Source organism: Aotus nancymaae, unplaced genomic scaffold, assembly GCF_030222135.1.
Source record: "Aotus nancymaae isolate 86718 unplaced genomic scaffold, 86718_ANA_hifiasm-v0.15.2.pri h1tg000004l, whole genome shotgun sequence".
NCBI classification, from domain to species: domain Eukaryota; kingdom Metazoa; phylum Chordata; class Mammalia; order Primates; family Aotidae; genus Aotus; species Aotus nancymaae.
In genome coordinates, this window is record NW_026988415.1 from 24,351,880 (window position 1) to 24,374,866 (window position 22,987).

The following is a 22,987-nucleotide window of genomic DNA, read 5'->3' on the forward strand; positions in this document are numbered from 1 at the left end:
GGAGCCCTTTCCCCATTGCTTGTTTTTGTCAGCTTTGTTGAAGATCAGATGGTTGTAGATGTGCGACCTTATTTCTGAACTCTCTATTCTGTTCCATTGGTCTTTGTACTGTTTTTATACCAGTACCATGTTGTTTCAGTTACTGTAGCCCTGTAGTATAGTTTGAAGTTGAGTAATGCGATGCCTCCATCATTTTTCCTTTTTGCTTAGGATCACCTTAGCTGTTCGGGCTTTTTGTTGGCTTCCATATGAATTTTAGAAGATTTTTTTTTCTAATTCTGTGAAGAATGTCATTGGTAGTTTGATAGAAATAGCATTGAATCTGTAAATTGCTTTGGGCAGTATGGCCATTTTTATGATATTGAGGCTTCTTATCCATGAGCGTGGAATGTTTTTCTGTTTGTGTTATCTCAGATTTATCTGAGCAGTGTTTTGTAATTCTCTTTGAAAGATTTTTCACCTCCCTGGTTAACTGTATTCTTAGGTATTTTATTCTTCTTGTGGGAATTGTGAATGGGAGTGTGTTCCTGACTTGGCTCTCAACTTGGCTGTTGTTGGTGTATAGGAATGTTAGTGATTTTTGTATATTGATTTTGTATCCTGAAACTTTGCTGAAGTTATCAGCTGAAGGACCTTTGGGGCCAAGTCTGTGGGAATTTCTAGATATAGAACCATGTTATTTGCCAAGAGGATAGTTTGACTTCCTGTCTTCCTATTTGTATGTCCTTTATTTCTTTTTCTTGCTGTATTGCACTGGCCAGGATGTCCAATACTATGTTGAATAGGACCGCTGACAGAGGGCATCCTTGTTATGTGCCAGTTTTCAAGGAGAATGCTTCCAGCTTTTGCCCATTCACTATGATGTTGGCTGTGGGTTTGTCATAGATGCCTCTTATTATTTTGAGCTATATTCCTTCAATACCTAGTTTATTGAGAGTTTTTAACATGAATTGGTATTGAATTTTATCAAAGCCTTTTATGTATCTATTGAGATAATCAAGTGGTTTTTTCCCTTTAGTTCCATTTATGTGATGAATCACATTTATTGATTTGCCTAGGTTGAACCAACCTTACATCCTAGGGATGAAGCATACTTGATCATAGTAGATTAGCTTTTTGAGTGCTGCTGGATTAAGTTTGCAAGTATTTCTTTAAGGATTTTTGCATCAATGTTCATCAGGGATATTGGCCTGAAGTTTTCTTTTCTGTTGTGTCTCTGCCAGGTTTTAGTATCAGGATGATGTTCGCCTCATAGAATGAGTTGGGGAGGAGTCCCTGCTTCTCAATTTTCTGGAATAATTCCAGTGGGAATGGTACCAGCTTTTCTTTGTACATCTGCTAGAATTTGGCTGTGAATCCACCTGGTCCTGGGTTTTTTTTTTTTTTGGTTGGTAGGCTATTTATTATTGATTCTTCAGAGCTCGTTATTGTCTGTTTGGGAAATCAATTTCTTCCTGGTTCAGTCTTGAAAGGATGTATGTGTCCACGAATTTATTAATCTCTTCTTTCTGATGGTTATTTACATTTCTGTGGAGTCAGTGGTAACATCCCTTTTGTTGTTTCTAGTTGTGTTTATTTGGATCTTCTCTGTTTTCTTCTTTATTAATCTAGCTAGTGGACTATCTATCTTACTAATTTTTCAAAAAACCAACACCTGAATTGGTTGAACTTTTAAATGTTTTTTTTATATTTTCTAATTCTTTATGATCTTCCTTAGACACCAGCTGGGTTTTGAAGGGGTTTTGTTTTTGTTTTTTGCTTCTTTTCTTAAATTGTGACACTTAGAAATTTACCCAGTCCTCTCATCAAGAGCTGACCAATACAGTATCTAGTCGTCATTTCTTGCTAGTGTTCACATAAATGCAGCTCAACTTCATTTTTTTAATAACAGGCTTATTGAGGTATAATTCATAGACCATAAAGTTCACTCACTTAAAGTGTACAATTCATTGGTTTTTAGTATTTTCACAAGGTTGTACAACTATCACCAATATCTAATTCCAGAACATTTTCATCATCACTCCACAAAGTAACCCTGTACACATCAGCAGTCACTCCCCACTCCTCCCTCCCCTGAGTCTTAGCATCCACTAATCTCCATTTTGTCTGTATAGATTTATCTATTCTTGATATTTGAAACACATGGAATCATACAATATATGGTGTTTTGTGTCTGGCTTGTTTTACTTGGCATAATATTTTCAAAAGATCCATTTTCTGGCAATGGTAAAACATCTGAACCGTTGGTAGAACGAAATTGGAGAATCTACTACTCTGAGGATAGATTGTGAGCTCCATAAGAACATAATAGATGATAAATAGTTCAGGTGATAAATGAATGGAAACAGAAGGGATCAAATATGCACCCATGGAGCTGATACCTTAATATTTATGATTAATCTAAATAAACAAAGAAAGAAATGTATATTTGTACTCCTGGAGATATTTTATAATCACTTAACTGATATGGGAAGAAATAGACTGAATTTTGCAGCAGCAACAGTGCTATACCTGACACTTTACAGATTTGCTTCAAATTCAGAAATACTAATATAGCTATTTGGTAGGCAGAATAATAGCCACCCACACCAAGATTTCCATCCATGGAAACTGTGAATATGTTATGTTGCCTGTCAAAAGATAATTAGGGTTACAGATGAAATTAAGACTGTTAGCTTCTGATTTGAGATTGGAGATTAGCCTGGTCTATCTGGGTAGGCTCAATTTGTCATAAGGGTCCTTGTAAGTAGAGAAGGGAGCAGAAGGGGAGGTCAGAGTTATGTAAGAATATAACCATGGTAGAAAGAAACAGAGAGATGCAACATTGCTGGTTTTGAAGATGAGGGAAGAGAGCCACAAACAAAGGAATGCAAACAGCTACTAGAAGCAGGAAAAGGCAAAGAAATGGATTTTCCCTTAGAGCCTCTGGAAAGGAATTCAGCCCCACAGACACGCTGATTTTTGCTCAGTGAGACCCATTTGAGAATTCTGACCTCCATAACTCTAAGATAAGAAATGTTTCTGTTTTAAGCCTTAAAGTTTTTGGTAATTTGTTACACCAGAGACTGGAAACTAATATAAGCCATGACCAGCATTCATACAGTCCAGTTATAGCAAGGATTTTGGTTAAAACAGTGACTAGAAAGGTCTCTCACTCTTTTTCCTCCCATGCCAGTTAAATATGAATGTCTGGCCCACTCACTTCTGGGTGATGGAGAAAGAAGGGTTCAGGTTTAAACAAGCTGAATTTAAAGTGATGGTGAATATCTAAATTACTTTGAAATGTGGAACTCTTGTTTTCCGCATAGCTCAGCTGAGGGGAATTGGTGTAATCTCTAAGGGCTAGAATATCACAAGAGAAGAATAGAGTGTTGAGGGACAGTGAAAATGAGAAAAGGCATGCTTGAGAGCCTAGGATATACCATAGTTTTTTGTAAGGAAACGGACTTTGCAGCTGAAGGAATAATACCAGAGGGAATAAATTACAAACAGGGATTGTGTGAACTCCTTCCTTGGAGAAGTATCAATGGTAACTGATAAGATTGATTAATCCAAGTACAATATTGATCAAGTGGAAGAAGAGTAAAATCACCCCCAGGGTTCCAGTACAAAAGCTACAATCACCAGTTCATTCGGCTTAAAGATTTTGTTGTCTGATACACAGACAAGCCTCCCCTGCTAAAAACTCCATGTGAGCGTTTGAAATAATTTGGCCTTAGTGCTTTATTCTCTGACTCTAAATAAAGTACGAAGTCTGGAAATCATTGTATTTTATTTAGTTTCTTTCCCAACTCTGCTGCTTGCAAAACAATGTAAAAAAATCATTACTGTTAAGTTCATAGGGCTGTTAAAATTCTAGAGATGGCTTATTTAATTTGACAAACTGGCTTGTTCAGGGGCTCTGATCTGCATCCATTATGTGAATTTTGTCAAAATAATTCCCGATGTCCGCCTGTGTCTGCATACATTATCAATATGTAATAATGCATTCTGCCTCGTCTTTATTTTAATTAAATTAAATTGCAGCAGTTTGGAGTCCTGGAAGTTCAGAAAATCAGCCATCCGCTGTTAGTAGCTCTGCTATAAACAATTCTATTTTTCTTCAAGGTTATTGGCAACAACAATTGCATAATTATTTAGTACAGTAGTTTGGCAACAAAGAGTGGTGTTTCTGGGAGAACTAGACTTCCTAAAGGTTCACGACACATAGGAGTCTGTCTAAATTGTGTTAGAGAGAAACAAGGGAACATTAATAGTAATAGGTGCTAAGCTATGGTTGCTTTGTGCACACAAAACATTCCTGAGAACGATGCTTTAGTGTTCATAAATTTCCCTTCAGTAAAACCTAAGCAGGTTGGGCAGCCACAAAAATAGCATCCACTGAATATTTTAATAATAAATGGGTAGTGCTTTACAATTTGCAAAGTACTTTCACATACATTATCTCATTTTAATGCTTATAACATTCCTGCCTGGTAGGCATGGCAGAATTAGTTTGATCTTCATGTTGCAGAGGGGAAAACTGAGGGTCAGAAAGAAAAAGTGACTGACCTAGAGTCCTGTACAGGGATTCAAACTCGGGTCTCCCAGTCCTGAGTTCTGTATGCCTTTCACTGCTGCCTCTCCTCACTAAAGTGACCAACCCACCTTACTGAGTACCCAATTCAACGCCCCAGTGGTTTTCTGTCAGAGGAGCTAGCAGAGATAATAATCTTTCATCATTTCTCTCCACTCATGAATTCATAATCGTTAAATGAGAGCAGGGCCGTTTTATCCATTCAACTTTATAGGCACAGTGCCAAGGAGATGAGTTTTTCAAGGACCTACAAAATGTTTGCTACCTAAAAAAACAAGTTATTGTCACTAGAAGATGAAAAGGAAATCTGAAAATCAACGTTAATAAATGTTTAAATAAGTGTCAGAAAAATGGAGCATCGTGTCAGCTTGTGAACTACAACTCAATTTTTGTGCTTACTTATGAAATACGTCTAATGTGGGATATGAGTTGTATACATTTTAATATGTCTTATAAGATATAAGATAGGACCACCAAAAGTAAGAGTTCCTATCAAGGTTTTCAAATGGCCTTCACTAATACTTTCATAAGCAAGTGGTCTTGTGCCCATTTCAAACTTCTGGTCACGCCCATTAGTAGATTGTGAAATCTATTTGGTGAGTCAACCAGCATTTTTGTTTTGAAAAATTGAATAGAATGTGATGGAATATAATAGAACCAAAGTGAACAGAACAGAATAAAATAGAACATATCAGAATGTGATGCTACAAAGAGAGTCTTGGAAAACTTTGTTTCGTGTGTGTGTGTGTGTGTGTGTGTGTGTGTGTCTGTGTATCTCCCTATGTGGATGCTGGGTCACAATTAACAAATCATGTTTCTCATCATGATTTTCAGATATGAAAGTTGGAAAGCCATTGGTAAGATGATAAGCTCAGAAACACAAAAATTAAATGATTTATCAAGCCATGTTACTTACTTTCCAGATCAGCATTTATGACTGTTCTTGCCTTCTGGTCCCCTCTACCAACCCATATCAGAAGGGACTACGGAGATATCCCTCCAACATTGGGTTACCACATAATTTATCATTCAAACTAGTTGCTTTTGAGGGTAAAAGGAGATACTGTTAATAATTACGTCAAGAAAACAACATAACCAAGCACCGTCTTGGGCCATTTGGGTTACACGGCACTTCTACTTCAGGGCTATCCCTAGCTTCCAGTCCTTATCTCTTAAATTCTGAACAAATAAAAAGTTATTTATTTAGCACTACTGAATTGTGGTTCTTTCTCCTTAATAGCTGTTATCTAGCATAGTAGATGAAAGCATTTGTCTATGAGTTTCTGGATTTGAGCTCTGGCTCTGCCGTTTACTAGCCATGTGACCTTGGACTTAACAACTTCATTTCTTTGAGTCTCTATGATATAATCTATCAAACTGGAGTAAATATAGTTTCCTCGTGAGTTTTTGAGTCTTCAAATTAGGTCATATGCACAAAAACATATGTAACTGTTTTGTATTATACAAACGTAATGCATATTATTTTGTGGTAATTATTAGGGTGACCATTGGTAAAAATTCCAGAAAGTAGGTAATCCTTCAAGGTATGGCTTCTCTCCCATGAAAAATTATCCTGTCCTGTATAATACTCACCATATCTCCAGTGCTTCTCAGATCACCTGCCTGGCAAATCGAACAGCTTAGTGAAGGTTTGCTGCGTAATTAAATAACAGCACCTCACTTTCCATTACAATATTGAAACCCTTTTAATCAATCACATTGTTTCAAATAATAGCCAGTCCATTTTCAAGGTGAGTCTATTTCCAAAACCTCTCCCTCCCCCAAAAATATGCCTAAATACTGCTAAGGGATAGTAATCTTATAATTTTTTACTGGGTACGGACAGGGAGGGTTGTTGTTCTTCACTTGTTTTGGATTGCACTGGAGAGAAACTAACTCTCTAGCCACCCTGACCTTTAAATCTCTCAAAGCTACCAAGTCTCAAGGCCTTACACACATGCCACTCTCTCTGCCTAGAATGCCTTTCCCTATAAAAGGTAAACCCCTTCTTGGTAAAGAGGCTTTTCCTTGCCTCCCCAGTCCAACATAAAATTTCCTGGTTACACTCTCTCGTAATGCTCAGCATTTTCTCATCATAACATTTATTACAATGTGTGTGTGTGTGTGTGTTTGTGTTATTTGTTTTACCTTTATGTTTGTTCTTCCCACTAGAATATAACCTCCACTGGGGGGAGGGATGCTGTCTTGTTCAACCTCATATTCCCAGTGCCCCACAAACTGCCTGTCAACAAGAGGTACCCATGAAATATTGCGTATTTGTTGAATGACTGAACAAAGAAATGAATAAGGACAGAGGCTCAGGGTGACCCCTTGGCCTTGCCTATATAATGGGATAGTGGGTCTGCCCAGAGAGAGGAGGACAGTGCCCAGGTACACAAAGGCACTCACAAATGTTATACATGAGCCAGTATATCACTCTGCCTTTGGGGGCATATAGGTTATTCATGTTGGCTTTTATGCAGCTAGGCTTGGACAAAGCAGCCAGAAAAAAAAAATCTCATAATGTTAGGTTTTAGTGTACAGAACCTTTTGGCAAAAGTGTTGCATAGCTGTCTGACTTCTGGATTCTTTTAATTTCCTACCTTTCTCTTCATTCAGCTACCTCACTCTTACACTATCATGTTTAACCCTTATCTTTGTAAATAGGTAGGGTAAAGATCTTAAGTAAGGGATTGCCAAATCAAATCCAGTGATTCATTGAAAGGATAATACATCATGTCCAGGTAAAGTTTATTTTAGGGCAAGAAAGATGGTTCAACATTGGAAAATCCATTGCTATAATTCACTGTCTTAACAGATTAAAGGGGAAACCATGTGAATATGTCTGTAAGTGCAAAAAAGACATTTGATGAAAATTCAACACCTGATTCTGACACTCTTAGTAAGCTAAGAATAATAAACAAAGCATTTCAGGCCACTGGGCAGTGTGTCAAATTGAAGAGCCTCTGGTCTCATCTTATCCCACAATAAAGCACTAGAGAATAGGGAAAGACAGAAGACTCTCGGAGAGCAGGTACTTGTTTTAAATAGATAGCATTTTAGCTACATAGTCTTGGTCTATTGTTGCCATGGCCCTCATTTGGTTCTTTAGGTCTTTTGTCTTTGTTGTTGTTTTTGTTTTTGCATTAATCTTGTATTTTAACAGAATGGAAAATATTTATTGTTATATTTAATAATCCCTTTTGGAGAAGAAGGTTTTCATCTTGTTAGGTACCTTTTAAATATCATGAAATTATTTTTAGATGTTCCCTGAGTTCATGAAGGTAACATGTAAATTTCTCACATTGACTATCAGACTACCTTTAATTATATATTGCCTTCATAAATGCAACCATTTTAAATTCTGAAGCCTTAGCCTGAAGCTGTTGAAAGTCATCTGCTTAATCTTGTCATATTTCACACATCAGCTTCATTGCATGGCACCTTTACCTTGACTACTTAATGTCAATCTCCTATCCTAGCCCTTATAAATGAATGCCACAGTAACTAAACTAGGTAAGAGGGACATTGCGACCCTCAGCCTTCTTGCCATCCCCATGTCATATAAATGCTGCTGCTCTGATAAGTAGAATGAACATTGAGTTATTTTTCCAATGTCAAATAGCTTTGGAGGAATAAGCTACAATCTTTTACCCAGTCTTCTTTACAAGCCAGTGTAATATTTGCAAGATGACTAACAGTGAAGTCAGAGGTGCAATCCTGTGACCAGAGGATAGAATCCTCTGCGAAAGTAACAAGACTATCTCAACAATCAGAGACTCTTGGTTAAGGAACATTCCGTTAATATCTCTGTGTGGAGGTGAAGGAGAGAATACAAAAAGACAGAAATCCAGATGGAATTAGGGAAGTCACAAGGGAGGTAATCACATGGCTCAGAGGAAGTATTATTCCGTAATACTCAGTCTCAACTGCCTTCCCAATATATGTGCACCAGCATGAACCCATTTTGCTAGCCCCTGGGAAGTATAGTCCAGGACCCCTTATCCACTTATCCCTGCTCACTGCCAGTCTAGTCTACTTTCTACAGCTTCTCTGAGATGTTGATGACTTTTTTTCCTTTCTATTATACTCGTCCTCCTAGTCCCCACTCCAGAGTGCCAGAGACTGAATCTGTGCCCGGTACCATGCTATGCTGATGATCAGACATGATAAGCAACAGGCCGCCTGGGACATGGTAGTGGTCCACTGTGCTTATTTAGCTGAGGTTTAACTGTCATACTGTCAAGGCAGAGTATGGTATCAAGACAGCATTTTCAGTGCCAGCTCCAATATAATCATTTTTTCCTGTATTTAATTATAGGGGGAAAAATAGGCATTTAGTGCATTATAGTCTGCTTCCATGAGAGAAAGTCTAGGATTCGTTGCTACTGTATTTGCTAGTTCTTGTGAGTTTGGAGAGAAGCAACTCCGTGGGGTGAAACATTTGCCTTCTCATAAGCTGATTGCAAGTTCCAGGATTATGTTAAAGTTGGCTGCTGTCAGAAAGAAACTTTGCCTTGTTACCCTGAGCAAGGAGCCACATATGAAAATACCCCAACACACAGCTATTCTCATTAAAGTCAGCTGGAAATTTTGGACAAGTCTTAAATATAAATTATAACTTCATTAGCTCATAGAGCTTTCTTGGGAGGAAGTAAATCTAATAAAAATTAGAGGGAACTTACTAAGTGGTTGCCTTGTTGCTATTTGCTGTGACTGGGGAAAAAAAGTAATATAATTGTGGGGTTTGCAGCCAATGCACTTTTTTGTTGTGGACTGGAGAGCAATTCACAGAGCAGATAGGAGGAGGTGAAGAGAGTACGTATGTCTCATTACCACTGCATCGAGAACTCCTTAATTGATGCTTTCTGTAAGCATTTCCTGCTGCAGAGTTGGGAGGATCTTTAACTGTTACTGAGAGAGAAAAAGCAGGCTCCAATCCACCATCACAGGTCACCAGGGCACACTACTTATTTGCAAAACTGTGCAATCACCTTCCGGAGAAGGGATTCTTGGAGAGCTCACCAGACTTACAATGTACAGAAGGCAGATCCAGTAATTGCCAGGAGTACTGTGGGGAAGGAGATGATGGCTTTAAGGGAACTTGTAATTATTGTCATTGTGATTATTTATTAATCAAGACTTTTAAATGTTGGCAGCAGAAGCAGAAACTGTGTTATCCTACACACCAACATGGCCCTCAGTGTGCTTGCTAACCACCTGATTTTTTCAGCATAAGATTCTATTTGGCTTTTGAGTTTGATCCTAAACCAGAAGTTATCAAATGTAATCTAGAAAGAATACAATTTAGAGTGTTAGTGCTAAAGAAGGATTAAAAGGATTGTCTACTGTAGTGGTCTTTGAGCTGAGATCTTTATTTGGACTTTAGAAAGTCAGTGAACTCCCTAGAGTTATATACAAAATTGTGTATGCATATGCATTTTTCTGGGAAGAATGTCCATAACTTTCATTAGATTCACAGCAACGTGCTCCCTGAACCAAAAGAGCCTAAGAACCACCAATTCTAGTCACTCCCTCCCCACTATGCTACCAGTAAAAAGCACAACTCCAGAGATGGAGAATAACTTGCCTGAGCCTACACAGCTGGTTAATGATAGATCTGAGAGTTGAAGTCTTTTCTGACTCTTGGTCTAAAACCAACTCTTTGCACTGTGCCAGAATTGTTTTAGCAAGTAGAGGGGCTGTATGAGATATCAGGGAGACTGTAGACAGTATTGAATTGCACCATAAGTGTAACTTGAACTAGATTACCTTTGAGATCCCCTTCCCCCCGAGAGTCTATTTTCACCCACCTTAATAGAGAACAGCATTGGCAGAGATGATTAGTTCCCCTCCATCCCAGTCCATTGGCCTCCATTGCTAATAATGCTTGGTTAAGGATAATATTAAAATGAGTTTGCATTTCATGAGTCTTACCAGCTGATGGCTGATAGAAGGGCGTCCCCGCCAGGAATGGCTACATCATTTGCAGGGCCTAGTGAAATGAAAATGAAAATACAGAACCTCTTGTTTAAAAAGTATTACAAATTTCAAGACAGTGACTGAAGAGTATTAAACCAAGTGTGGGGCCCTCCTAAGCATGCGTCATACCCATGAAGATGGTCCTGATCCCTGTTATAAGTTTTGGTAGAGGGGAGGACAAAGAGAAGCCAGCCTGCAATTTAAAATTGGCCACAAATTATCCACAAAGTCAGAGAGTTGGGTTTTTGTGATTACAGGGACTTTTTGGCTTATCTGTGAATGTGCTCACACACACATGCACATGCACACACAAATCAGTTTGACTAAAATTACCATCGTTTCCCTTCACCTAATGCCAAAAACCAAAACTAGTTGGCTTTATTTTTTCATTTTTGGGCTTATGGTTCTGGCATTGCTTAAGCACCCATTTTCATTTCCAGTTTTCATAACCAAATGACAAAGGAAGGGGCATCTAAAGAGTCAGGTAGAGGCAGATACTCAAAAGCAATGGTAGACTACAGACCAATCGGGGCTATTTTAAGCTGCCAGAAAGGGGGAAAGCAGCTTCAGGATATGCAGTATAATGAGCCAGTGTTCTCAGGCTTAGAACGTTATGAGGACAGAAAGCAATGTAAATTTAAGAATCGGAAATCTGGGATTCCAACAGATAAGCAGGTTTACCAAGAGGGAAAATGGCTAGGACTTGGTATACTTGAGCTATACATAGTTCAGTAGAGCAAAGACACTCAAGCTACCACTTTCTGCATTTCCCATTTCAGTGGCATACCAGGGTTCCAAGTTTAATGCACAACATCTGTGCTGCATAGGAGTTGAAGCCAAATGTTGGGTGATGTCCCATTGGTTAGTTATATGCAGAAACCAAAACATAATGTGCACAAAGTGGAATTTACACTTGCAGCACTCTAAGCAAACTTAGTCTTCTCAGTAAACCAGAAGCCAGTTAGCACAGGAAAACATAAATTGGGCAAATCAATTTTTATTAGATTCATATGTAGTTGGTTGCTGCATAAGTGGCTTAGTACTCCAAAGGCAGCTTCCTGAGTGCATTTTTCACTATAGTGGTAAAAAAAAGGCAGTCATACCTGCACTTCTCCCACAAAGGTAGAGAGAAATTATACTACCACAGCTTAATCCTATATAAAGCGTCTCTCTTCAGTTTTACAGCACAGCCTCCAACCTGAAAGGCCAAAATAAAGCTTAATGTCCATAAATATATGGTACCAACCTAATAAGAGCATGTATTTACTCAGTCCTTCATATATTTATCCAATATGCATTGATCACTTTGAGTGACCAATGCTGTGCTAGGTGCAATGTTGTACCGTGCTAGGTGAAAGAAATTTGCAGTCAAATTTCAACTCTAATCAGAATTCAGTAGCCAATGTAATATCCACAGAATTGTCAACTAGTATAAACATGAAGCAAATATTTTACAGTTTTCTAATGTGCTGTTAACTCTTTGTTTGCAGTATCTGTGGGATATGAATATGAAATGTGCCCTGACGTTATTCTCTGGGAGCAAAGGACAGTCGTTTTACAAGGTTTTGAGATGGATGCTTCTAACCTAGGAGGCTGGTCTTTGAACAAGCATCACATTTTCAATCCTCAAAGTGGTAAGTAGCTTTTTAAATTTTTATTAATACTACTTTGCTAATGCTGTATAATATATATTCATTGCAGAAAATTTGGAAAGTACAAGATAAAAATTACTTGGAAGAATACTATTTAGAGATGACCACATTAGTACATTTCCTTTCAAACATAATAATTCTATTTTGAATTACTGTCAGTGTGGTGAGAATCAGAACACTCTCACCTTCAATCTATCCCTTCTTTGGACCACTCTCCCTGCTGTCCTCCTAGTTTGCAATTTAAAAGTTAAATTAATCAGGAGAAGGGCAGAGAGGAGGCCTCTGAGCTTATGCTTTTCCCAGACAAACTGAGTTTGCTACCCTGGTTATAACTCATTCATCCAAGTTCCTCTACCTCCTGGTTCATCTTAGTGGGAAAGCAGTCCTTGGTGTTTGCATACAGCTTTCCTTTGAACATCTACTGTGGAATCACATCCCTTTTCGTCTAAAGAGACAGATTCTCAACAAGTATAGTAGGACATGTACATTGGGTTATTTTTCCAGAATTGGGAATCAGAATGTATTGAGGCCCCTACACGCTTCCATCCAGCCATCCTTGTACCCATCCTAACTTTGTGGAATAGGTGGCTAAGGCCACACAATCTTACAAGGCCGTGAACTGACCAAAGCTAAGAGATCTATTTTATAATCACATCCATGATATCACTTCATTTGTACCATAGTCAAATCAGCTATGTCAACCAGCCCCACAAGCTGGGAAATTTTGAATGGCAAAGCTAACCAGATTTGCTTTAATCATAGACACAGCCTACTATAGTCCCAGTGTGGGACCCTGAAGGTGAATGAGTCTATTGCTGTATGCCCCCATTATACCTCTGTCCCCTCCTTCAAGAAAGAGTCTGAATTCCATATCAAACTGTTTTTTTTTTTAAGAGCAAAGATTCAGGCTGAGATATAAAATGTCAACTTTTTTTTCTGTTGTCAAAAGGAGAGCCACAGTTTTAAAAGTACAAAAACGAAAGGGCAGATGCCACTTATTAAATTATTAGGTTTTTTGTTTTGATTTGAAAGAGTATGACATTTTAAGCAGCCGTTTCTTTTCCACTCACTTTTATTGGCTTGTATGGATTGTCTCTTTCAAATGCCTGTCATTGACATTAAACACAAAGTAGGAAATGACCTCAATCGAGCCAGCCCCCAGCTGTGTGCTCCCGGTCCTGTATCCTCTTACCATTTGCTTCACACAGACTTGAAACGTTCAGAGCAGAAGGGAGTCATTCAGAAAGTTGGCTTTGGGGGGGCCCCCTGATTTCCACAAATGTGTTTTCTCCACCTCTAATTCACCAGTAATTAGTTTTTAGGTAATAGGCATCAAGTTATTTCTGAGAATTTTTAACAGTTTTATTGAAGTGTAATTTATACATCATAAAATTTACCCGTTATAAGTGTACACTTTAGGGATTTTTCGTAAATTTGTAGTTGTGCAACCATCACCACAACCCAGTTTTAGAATATTTTTATCACCCCCAAAAGACCTCTTGTGCTCATTCACAGCCCCACTAAATCTGCTTTGTGTTTCTACCTTTCTGAGAAATTTATTCCGAGAAAGAAGCCTTCCTTTGGATAGTTTTTAAAAAAGGAACATTTGTTCATTTTATCATCTCATTTGTAGACGTGAATTTCCAACCAAGAACTCATCACACTTGCTAGGAAACAGATCTGAAGCCAGCTCTGCTGCTGCCTTTCAGCCTGACCTTGGACACAAAAACCTCTCTTGGGACGTTTTCGAAGTCTAAATCCCACCCACAAAGGCAGTTTTAGAAGCAGGAATGATAAGTGTGACGGAGCAGCTTTGGGAAGACCAATTTAGAAAGCAATGCTCTTTCCCCCTTGGGTCAGACAGTGTTTTCTGACTGATTAAGGCAAGAGCAACATCTCTCCAGATACCCCCACTCCACTTGTCTCTGGAAAAAACAAAACTCTTTAGGCATCCTGCTTTTTTGATCAGAGACAGATAGCAGATTAAAAACCAGAATCTATCTTCCCCCAGTTTCCTCTCACTGGTTAAAAAGACACCTGTAATTAGATTGGATGTCTGCTGCCATTCTATGCTTCAGTTTTTCTTTGGCTCTGAAATCATTATGCAGCAGGTAGTTTCTAGCAGGCAGTGCTTTCAGACCATTTGTCATTTCCATTGCTGCGATTATATTTACCTGACAATTAACCATTGGTTGTGGAGGATTGTTTCCCAGTATTAGGTCTGATATATAAAGATGGTTCTGATTTCCACTGAGATAAAAACACCAGAAACTTGTGGTTTTCAATATTATTCCTTTTAAGTACATCTTCTTAGTGATTATACAGAGGGTATATTCATTCAGTTTAAGAAAACTCGGTTCTTTAAAATTATAAGAAAGGTGTGCATATCTGTTACAGAACCAAGCTATTTATTTGGTATATCTTTTATTAAACATATCCCCTAGTATTTCCTGCCAGTCACGTGTTTAAAATTATTAAAAAGAACAATCTAGCGCACTAATTGGATATTGTCATCTGTCTCAAAATGGGTAAAGATTTTCTTTTAACTTATCCTCCAAAATAGGCTAGTAGTTTGCCGACAAATGGTTTTACTGGGAGGAAAAGTAAATATCCATTGATCACACTGGCGTATCTCCCAGTTTGTGTTTATATCCTCTCAGTCAAGTACTAAGAGAAATATGTGTTGTGTCTCTTTGTTGTTCATAAATCTGAAAAATGGTTTCTTCCTTGAAATCAGCATAAAGCACCACCCACTGGCTTTCAAGGAGATTTTTTTATTTCAGACATATTTATAAGCATCAAAAGAAGTTCTGAACAAAGTAGCAAAAGGGTATGACTAGTGTGTTTAAAAGTGTGCTTACCTTATTACACAATGGACTTGCCTTTTGGCAAAGAAAAGGAAAACTTTAAGGAGAAAATGTGCAGTAGGCCCCATTCAGTGGGGTTTTGTTGTTAACTGTAAACAAGATACCCAATCCTTAGCAGGAAGTTGGCCTTCACATAAATAATGTGTGTTGTCTAGAATCATTTGATTCCCTTTTCAAAATGAGCATGTGTGGCAGAATACGCTGGAAAGGAGGCAGCAGTAATTGATCAAGATTTCTAGGAACCTAAACAAAATATTTTCAAAGCAACATTTTGCAAAAGAATTGGTGTTAAATCATGGTTGCTAGATGGTATGGCCTGGTTCTGTGTAATGGAAGGTTAAACAGATTCTTGAAACAACAAAAACACCCTTCAAAATGATCTATTTTTCCAGGGCAATACAAAAGGGGTTTGCCCATTTTTGTTTTGATTGCTTCAGCTTTAAACAGGAATGGTAATTTCAGTACACGGGCACTTTAGTACCTTGCATGAAAGCCAGACATCAATTGTTGAGATGTAATCAGAAAGTACATTGCCTTATGTTTTATTTCCTTTAATCATTCTTCTTCTTTGATGGAGTGCTAGGCTTTCTAATAGAAAAGGGGAGTTTTAGAATTGCAGGCTTAGAAGAATGGTTTAGAATAGCCATCTTTAGTTTTTAAATTGCCAGGAGGCTGGTAATAACATGTCATTTTGAGGGTAATTGTTAACTATACCATTATATTGATATAAAAAAATGGCTACCTGTGAAAAATAGATGTTAATAGCAAATCTGGTATTTCCAAGCCAATAATTGGAAAGATTTTTGAATGATATACACTATAGTGCATTGCTGAAATACTGACATGCTAAACAGTGGTACCCTCATTTATTAAAGAACATATCATAGTCTCGTTTGTAGAATATTCAGTTGACAATCATCAGGAGATTTCTTTTCAATGGTGTTGTGCAACTGTCATTCCAGTTCTCATTCACCTCCTCCCAATTCATTTGAATTAAAATATTAACCACATTGCATTAAATGTTTTTTGGGAAATGAAATTCAGTCCTATTAATCTTACTTAATTAACTATTCTCAATCTTAAGAAAGGACTCTACTACCTAATAAAGTTATTAATAAAATAATAAGAAAGTAGCATCCTCAAGATATCTCATAGTTCTGCAATAAAAGACCAATTTGTTAGGGCATAAACTCACAGCTGCTCCCGCAAATCATATGTTGCAAAAGTAGCCAGAAAGCACCCTGGAAGGAAAAGTAAAAATACTTAAATTTGAAATCCAAATACTATATGATGGATGGGATTTCTGTTTGCTGGAAGGTCCTTTCCAAGCATATATTGCCACCCTGGTATTATAGCACGTTTTAGTCTCTTGTTTATTTTTTGCCAGCAATATTCCTACCTCAGAGTGATCAATAGTTTCTTTGGTAGCACTGTGGGACCAAAAGTTGGAAGAAAACTAAGGAGGCATTTCAGGAAATGTTGAGGGAGAGTAACAGGCCATGCAAGGAGATAGACAGCAGGGGAAAAGGGAGAAAAAATAAGGTTTAACTGTGTAACTGCATTCATTCATTTGCTATCAGTGACTTCAGTCTGACACATGGGCATGCCTTCCCACAACATGGATGTTTCACCTGCCCTGGCTCACTCTGGGCTGACTTGAGCTATTTAGCACAGCGGGACTTGTTTCTTGGGTTTTCTGCCCAGGCTCAGCAGGTTTGCAAAATCACTGGAATTTAGACAAGAAAACTACAAGAAACTCAAAGCCTATTTTCAACATTTACTGAGCACTTATCATGATTTCGCCATGGGGATTGGCACGGAAATACAAAAAGGAGGAAGACAGAGGATCTGCCTTCAAGGAGCTCATTCATGTTCTAATGGGAAAGATAGAGAAGTAATAAAAACTGTATCACATAATGTGGCAAATGTTATAATAGAGCTATGGAAAAAAAAACTATGGGCATACAGAGGAGGGAGTAACAAATTCTGCCTGGATGGAGTATTGAGGAAAACTTGAGCTGAGCTTTAAAGGATGGGTAGAACTTCCCCAGGCAGGCAAGATGAAGAAGGCATTCAGGATAAAGAGAATAGCATGGACAAAAACATAGAGGAATGGAAGTAGGTGAAAGTAACCTTAAGTAGTTTGCTCTGGCTAGAACTCAGGATATAGATGAAAGCATGATGACAGGGAGACTGAAGAAGTAGTCAAGAGTCAAATCATAAAGGACTTTGTATGCCTTAACAATAAGGAATATGCCCTTTATCCTAAAGGTATATGGAACTATTGAAAGGCGTTAAGCCACAGCCTGAAATAATCTCTATGATGGGAGTGGGGGCGAAGATCTGGAAATGGGTATGCATGGAGACCAGGAGACCAAGAAGATAAGAGAAACTAAACTAGCGTAGGAATAGGGAAGAAGAAACTGGTTTCAACACATTTTAAGGGATAGACTCAATGGGAGTTAAAGATTAATCAGGTTTCAAGAATGCAGGGAAAGAAGAGCCATGGTGATGTCCAGATTTCCAATTTAGGTAATCGTGTACGTGGTACAACCACTCACAAGATAATTAGGAAACAGAAGAGGAAGAGCAGGGTTTGGGAAGGGATGCAGAAAAATAATGAGTTCAGTTTTTAAATGTTTGAGACTCGGGTAATGTGGGAGGTCCAAGTAAAGAGATCTAGAAGGAAATTGTGTGTCAGTTAAGAACTCTGGATGGGAGAAAGTTTCACTGTATAGAGATGGGAGTTAATGCTGTGGGTATGGATGAGATTGCCCCCACAGAATGTCTGCAAAGAATTTTCATAAGTCAGTATCTCTATTTCCTGCACTGATGATAGTGCGATATGGTCCAAAAGAGTGGAAAATTCAAGTTTCTTTCATATATCTTTGAAGTGCATTCTAGCAGTAGGATTTCTTTTCTTTTCACAGAAGTAGATTACCTTCCTGATTGTGTTTTGCTAAGGTTAATATTAAAATTGACTGATATTCTCTTTTCAGGAACTGGTTTCATAGTGAGGGTAATTTGAAATCAGACAGGTATGTGCTAGGCATCAGAAGAGAGACAGCCAGATATGAAAATATAACCACAGATGATTCACAGAACCCAGAGAGAACAGATCATTAAAAGTCATCAAATGCTTTATTGAGTCCTTTAGAATCAACATTATAAAGACTAGTTGTATTACCCCACTTCACAGATGGACAAACTGAGATAAAGCATTACGCTACTATTTGCTGTAGTTATGCAGTTCAACAAAACTGAGGGAAGTGTGTTTTTCACTCTCAGGTTCACTTATGCCAGACCAAAGCTCCTTCCTGCTTTGAATGATGAAAAATAAATTAAAATATTGCTGAGATTATTTTGTGGTAATTGCTTTTCTTAAATTTTCTTCTTGTTTTCCTTGAATCTAGGAATCATACATAAAGGGAATGGAGAAAATATGTTCATTTCCCAGCAGCCCCCAGTCATATCAACCATAATGGGTAATGGACACCAAAGGAGTGTAGCCTGCACCAACTGCAATGGCCCAGCCTACAACAACAAACTCTTTGCTCCTGTCGCCTTAGCTTCTGGCCCTGATGGCAGTGTGTATGTTGGCGACTTCAATTTTGTAAGGAGAATATTTCCCTCGGGAAACTCCGTTAGTATTTTGGAATTAAGGTAAGTCTCCTCTAATCTCTATATATTTGCTTAGCGGATAAAGAAAAAAAAAACAAGATAATATGAAAAGACAAAGCATTGCCAGAAGCAGCAGAAAAGGCAGTCACCCCTATTGTAGCACTGAGTTAAGATGCAGGAATAGGGACAAAGGTCAACGTGCCCAGTCGTCCAACTTGAAGGATCCTACTTTGGAGAGCCAGGAAGTGTTAACATCCCTATGTGTATGTCCTTCCCTGTATAGAGTGCTGACACTGACATAGATCGCAATACCTCTAAGTACTCAGGTAAGTCACTCATCTACTGCTGGCCACTGTGTAGTCTCATCAAAACTGTTCCATTCTAGTAGGGAGAGGTATTGTCAGATCCAAAAGGCTAAACTTGCTAAGTTTTCATTTCCAATCTTTGGACATGGTCATTTCATAAAGAGGAAAATGGAAATGTTTTTTCATGGCGTGATAAGGAAAGAAGAATTGGTTCTTTACCCTTAAATTCTCTACCCCATGATAATTAAAGCATTTATCTTTAGATTTTCTCATAGTGCTTAGGAATTTTCTTGAGGGTACAAAGTGTTTCAACACCTTTTGTAAGGAATTCATGGCTTTTAGTATTCCATATCCTAAAAATTCCACAAAGATTATGACTAAATTGACTGAGGCTTAATTCAGTTATTTCTTCCCTTTCTGAGATTATAAGGCACATATGTGCATCTTCTGGAGTTATAGAATAGGGAAGCTTCAACATCCATCTCCTTAAGAATAAACAAACCTGTTTCCCCTGGGTAAACTGGTAGAGCCTTCTTTCTAATTAGTTATGACAACTATATTCCTGACACATGCCTCTGGAACATTTGGCTTCAACGTTCTCTATCTTCCAGAAGATCTAGATGCCATCCTATGAACTATTCCATAAAACAATTTTTACTTCAGGCATCTCCTCAATGACCTGACAAATAGTGACCAAATATAGTGACTGGGAGAGCAAAGACATTGATAGATCAACTTGTATGTACATGGCACCATCAAAGCCAATTAAAACACATGAAAAGTCTTGGGTCATTTTCATTTAACACTTACTTTCACACAAGCATGTAAATTGGAATACATGAGAGCATTTCACAAAATTTTTCAGATTCTCACACTTGCTATACAATATACCTCCGTTTTCTCAGACTGAGTTATTCCCTCATACCTAGCTGGGGAAATGTTCTAGTCCCAAGCCCCCATCCATTTTTCACATTAATTCACTCCAGTTTTAATACATGTCTTAATTATAATAGCAAAGGCTGTCATAGGGAAGAAAGCTGTTAAATCCCATAGCTAATGAAAACATAGACTGTAAAGTTAAGATTTTATAATAAAGAAAAAGCACTTTTAGAGAGTCTAGAGAGGTACTAATTCATAGCACCCTACCCCAATCAAGTGTTCATGTACCTTAGGATGTTACACTTCATGGGGACTTGTCATTTCCAGCAGCATATCTCTTTGGGCACCTACTTACTGGAAAGTCAACAGGAAAGCCAAGATGGTTGTATGCCTGGATATGGAAATGATTTATACAACAGTCCACATTGTTTTCAAAACCCTAGGGAGGCTCTGTCTACATAATGCCAAATATGGATGGGAGCACTGAACAATTCATTCAAAATCTGAATGTTTCCAGTCATCCAGACTGTCAGACAGAGACCTGGTCTTGCTGAGTCTACATAGATAACCCTATAAAGCCTGTATAGCTAACCCCTATATAGAGAACTGTACAAAGGAAAAAGTGTAAACTTATCTACAAAAACAAAACAAAAAATATATTAATATTTTTTAAACTCCAGCTAAATTTAGTCCTTTTTAATTTAAACGTAAATTTACCTAAAGTGGAGCAATTGTCATTTATTGATGAGATTCTCTCTTGGTCAAGGATCCTTAACAGTTTACAAATTTGCATTTTAGTCAAAAGTACCTTATGACCTTCAACACAAAGCCATTTGAAGTATAAAATAGAATAACTTGGACCCTAATTGCAAAGTGATTTTCTCAGTATAAAGAAAAATTAGTTTCTGACAGTTTGAAGTACTATCCAATGCCTCTATTCATGGCTACTCCATGACGTTGTTTTGTCTCATTGTCTCAGCTCTTCACTTAGGCATGCACACACTTTGAGTTCATACACCAAGGCTCTCTCACTTCACTTGTCTCCCTAGCCGGCTTTTTCTGAGTTGAAATCCTTTAGAGTAGTTCTTCTTAATATTTTCTATTAGTGTTAGACTCCTTGGAGAATCTACTGAAGGCTGTGTACCCTCTCCCTAGAAAAAACACATCACACAAAATGGCACATGTGATTTAAGGGTACATTTTTTTCCCTTCCCTTGAGTTCCCTCCCTCCCACTGCTCCACCAGAAACCAGTCCCTGTAGATGAAGCCTTTTTATAGACTCATGGTTAATATCCCCTGCATTAGGTTCAAGGAGAAAAAGCAATTATTTCTTCTCTATTCCAACGCTCCTGTGATTGGCCATCAAAGAAATAAGCTAATTGAATATACATGATCATTTTGATCTAATTGACAGGTAACTCCCTAACCGTTTGACTGTAGTCAAAACCATCAAACCAGTTTATGTCAGCACACGTTAGCTGTTGTTAGCTGTCATGTTTACTTGGAAACTAATATAGCTTTTATTAGATTCACTTAAAAAAAAGAAAAAACGGCCAGGCATGGTGGCTCACACCTGTAATCTCAGCACTTTGGGAAGCTGAGGCGGGTGGATCACAAGGTCAGGAGATCGAGACAATCCTGGCTAACACGGTGAAACCCTGTCTCTACTAAAAATACAAAAAATTAGCGGGGTGTGGTGGCAGGCACCTGTAATCCCAGCTACGTGGAAGGCTGAGGCAGGAGAATCGCTTGAACCCAGGAGGCAGAAGTTGCAGTGAGACGAGATCATGCCACTGCATTCCAGCCTGGGCAACAGAGTGAGACTCCGTCTCAAAAAAAATAAAAAAGCATCTATCCCGATCAATTGCCTGTATGTGTACTGTACATTGTATATTGTACATGTAATTTGTGGATTTATATATTTGCTTTATAAATTTTCCAAATTTAAACTTCCTGGGGAGAAATAAGTTGATTTAATAAGGCTGTGCTATCTTAAGGACCATAATGTTCATTGATTCTACTGTATTTGGATAAAAACTTCACTTTGTACCAGTTTTTTTCTTAAGATCAGTTAATTTAATTGCTCTGTGCCCCATGCAAATTAGTCACTTTAGTTGGTTGAGTCATCTGTTTCCTTGGAAACACAGACTAATATAGTCATTATATTATTGATTGTATTTAAAATTGTGAACAGAGAAGCAATATTGTCAACAGATTATTATAGAATGGGATAGAGAGCCTTATAGATTTTGATCCTCTGTCAGGTTATTCATTATGTAACTGAGGTACTATGTTCTCTAGTAGTTCTCTTCCCTATCTATAAAATTGACTTCAGGTTTATACTTGAGCATCCTCTTACATGCCACATACAATTTAACCTATTTAGAGATCCACAGATATGTAGCTCTCAGCCCAAAGTTTGATGATATTTCGGGAGGACATATAGTTTGCCCCTAATGGATGCCCTTCTGGATCCTTTTATTTCATATTGGGCCACACTGAGCAATTCCAGATGTCCCTTGGCAGTTTGAAGATTGGAAGACTGTAGATATTTTCTACCTCAGCCCTACTGTTCAAAACTGTTTCCAACTGAAACATCTGACCTCAAAAATAACCTCATTTTCATTGGTTGCCAATCATTTATTACCTCTAGCTAGTCCTCCATTTGTAGAACAGGGAGGAAAAGGAAAAGTTATCAATAGCACTATCATTAGAAATTTCCCAAGATAAATAACATTATTTCTTATTTTTTAAGTCTATAGTACCCCTTTGCCTGTTTCCTGCAGATTTCATTCATACGTATACATCTTAAGGCTTCCTTCCAGTGGGAGATTGAGGTAAGGTAATGAAGAAGAAATGCTTATAAGATCATACAATTAAATCTGAGACTTAAAAAATACATCCCTTGAAAAATTTTTTAAGATAGATTAACTTCTATGTGAGGTAGTTTAGGTGTTGGTTTCACTAGGAATTTACTCCTTGTGTTAAAAAATATATATGTATTTATATATGTGTGTGTGTGTGTATGCACACATATATATGTATACATACATATACTTATGCAGATATACACACAGATTTCAGTAGAACAAAAATGACATCACA

The 22,987-nt window shown here is 37.9% G+C and overlaps 1 protein-coding gene across 1 annotated transcript in view; it reads left to right on the forward strand.

Annotated features, from left to right (window-relative positions):
• TENM1 (teneurin transmembrane protein 1) overlaps positions 1-22,987 on the forward strand; it is a 789,930-nt gene that overhangs the window by 656,294 nt on the left and 110,649 nt on the right. The window contains exons 21-22 of the mRNA XM_012475269.3: positions 12,049-12,192; positions 18,491-18,740. Of these exons, the coding sequence (XP_012330692.2) occupies positions 12,049-12,192; positions 18,491-18,740 (394 nt within the window). The remainder of the gene's footprint in view (positions 1-12,048; positions 12,193-18,490; positions 18,741-22,987) is intronic.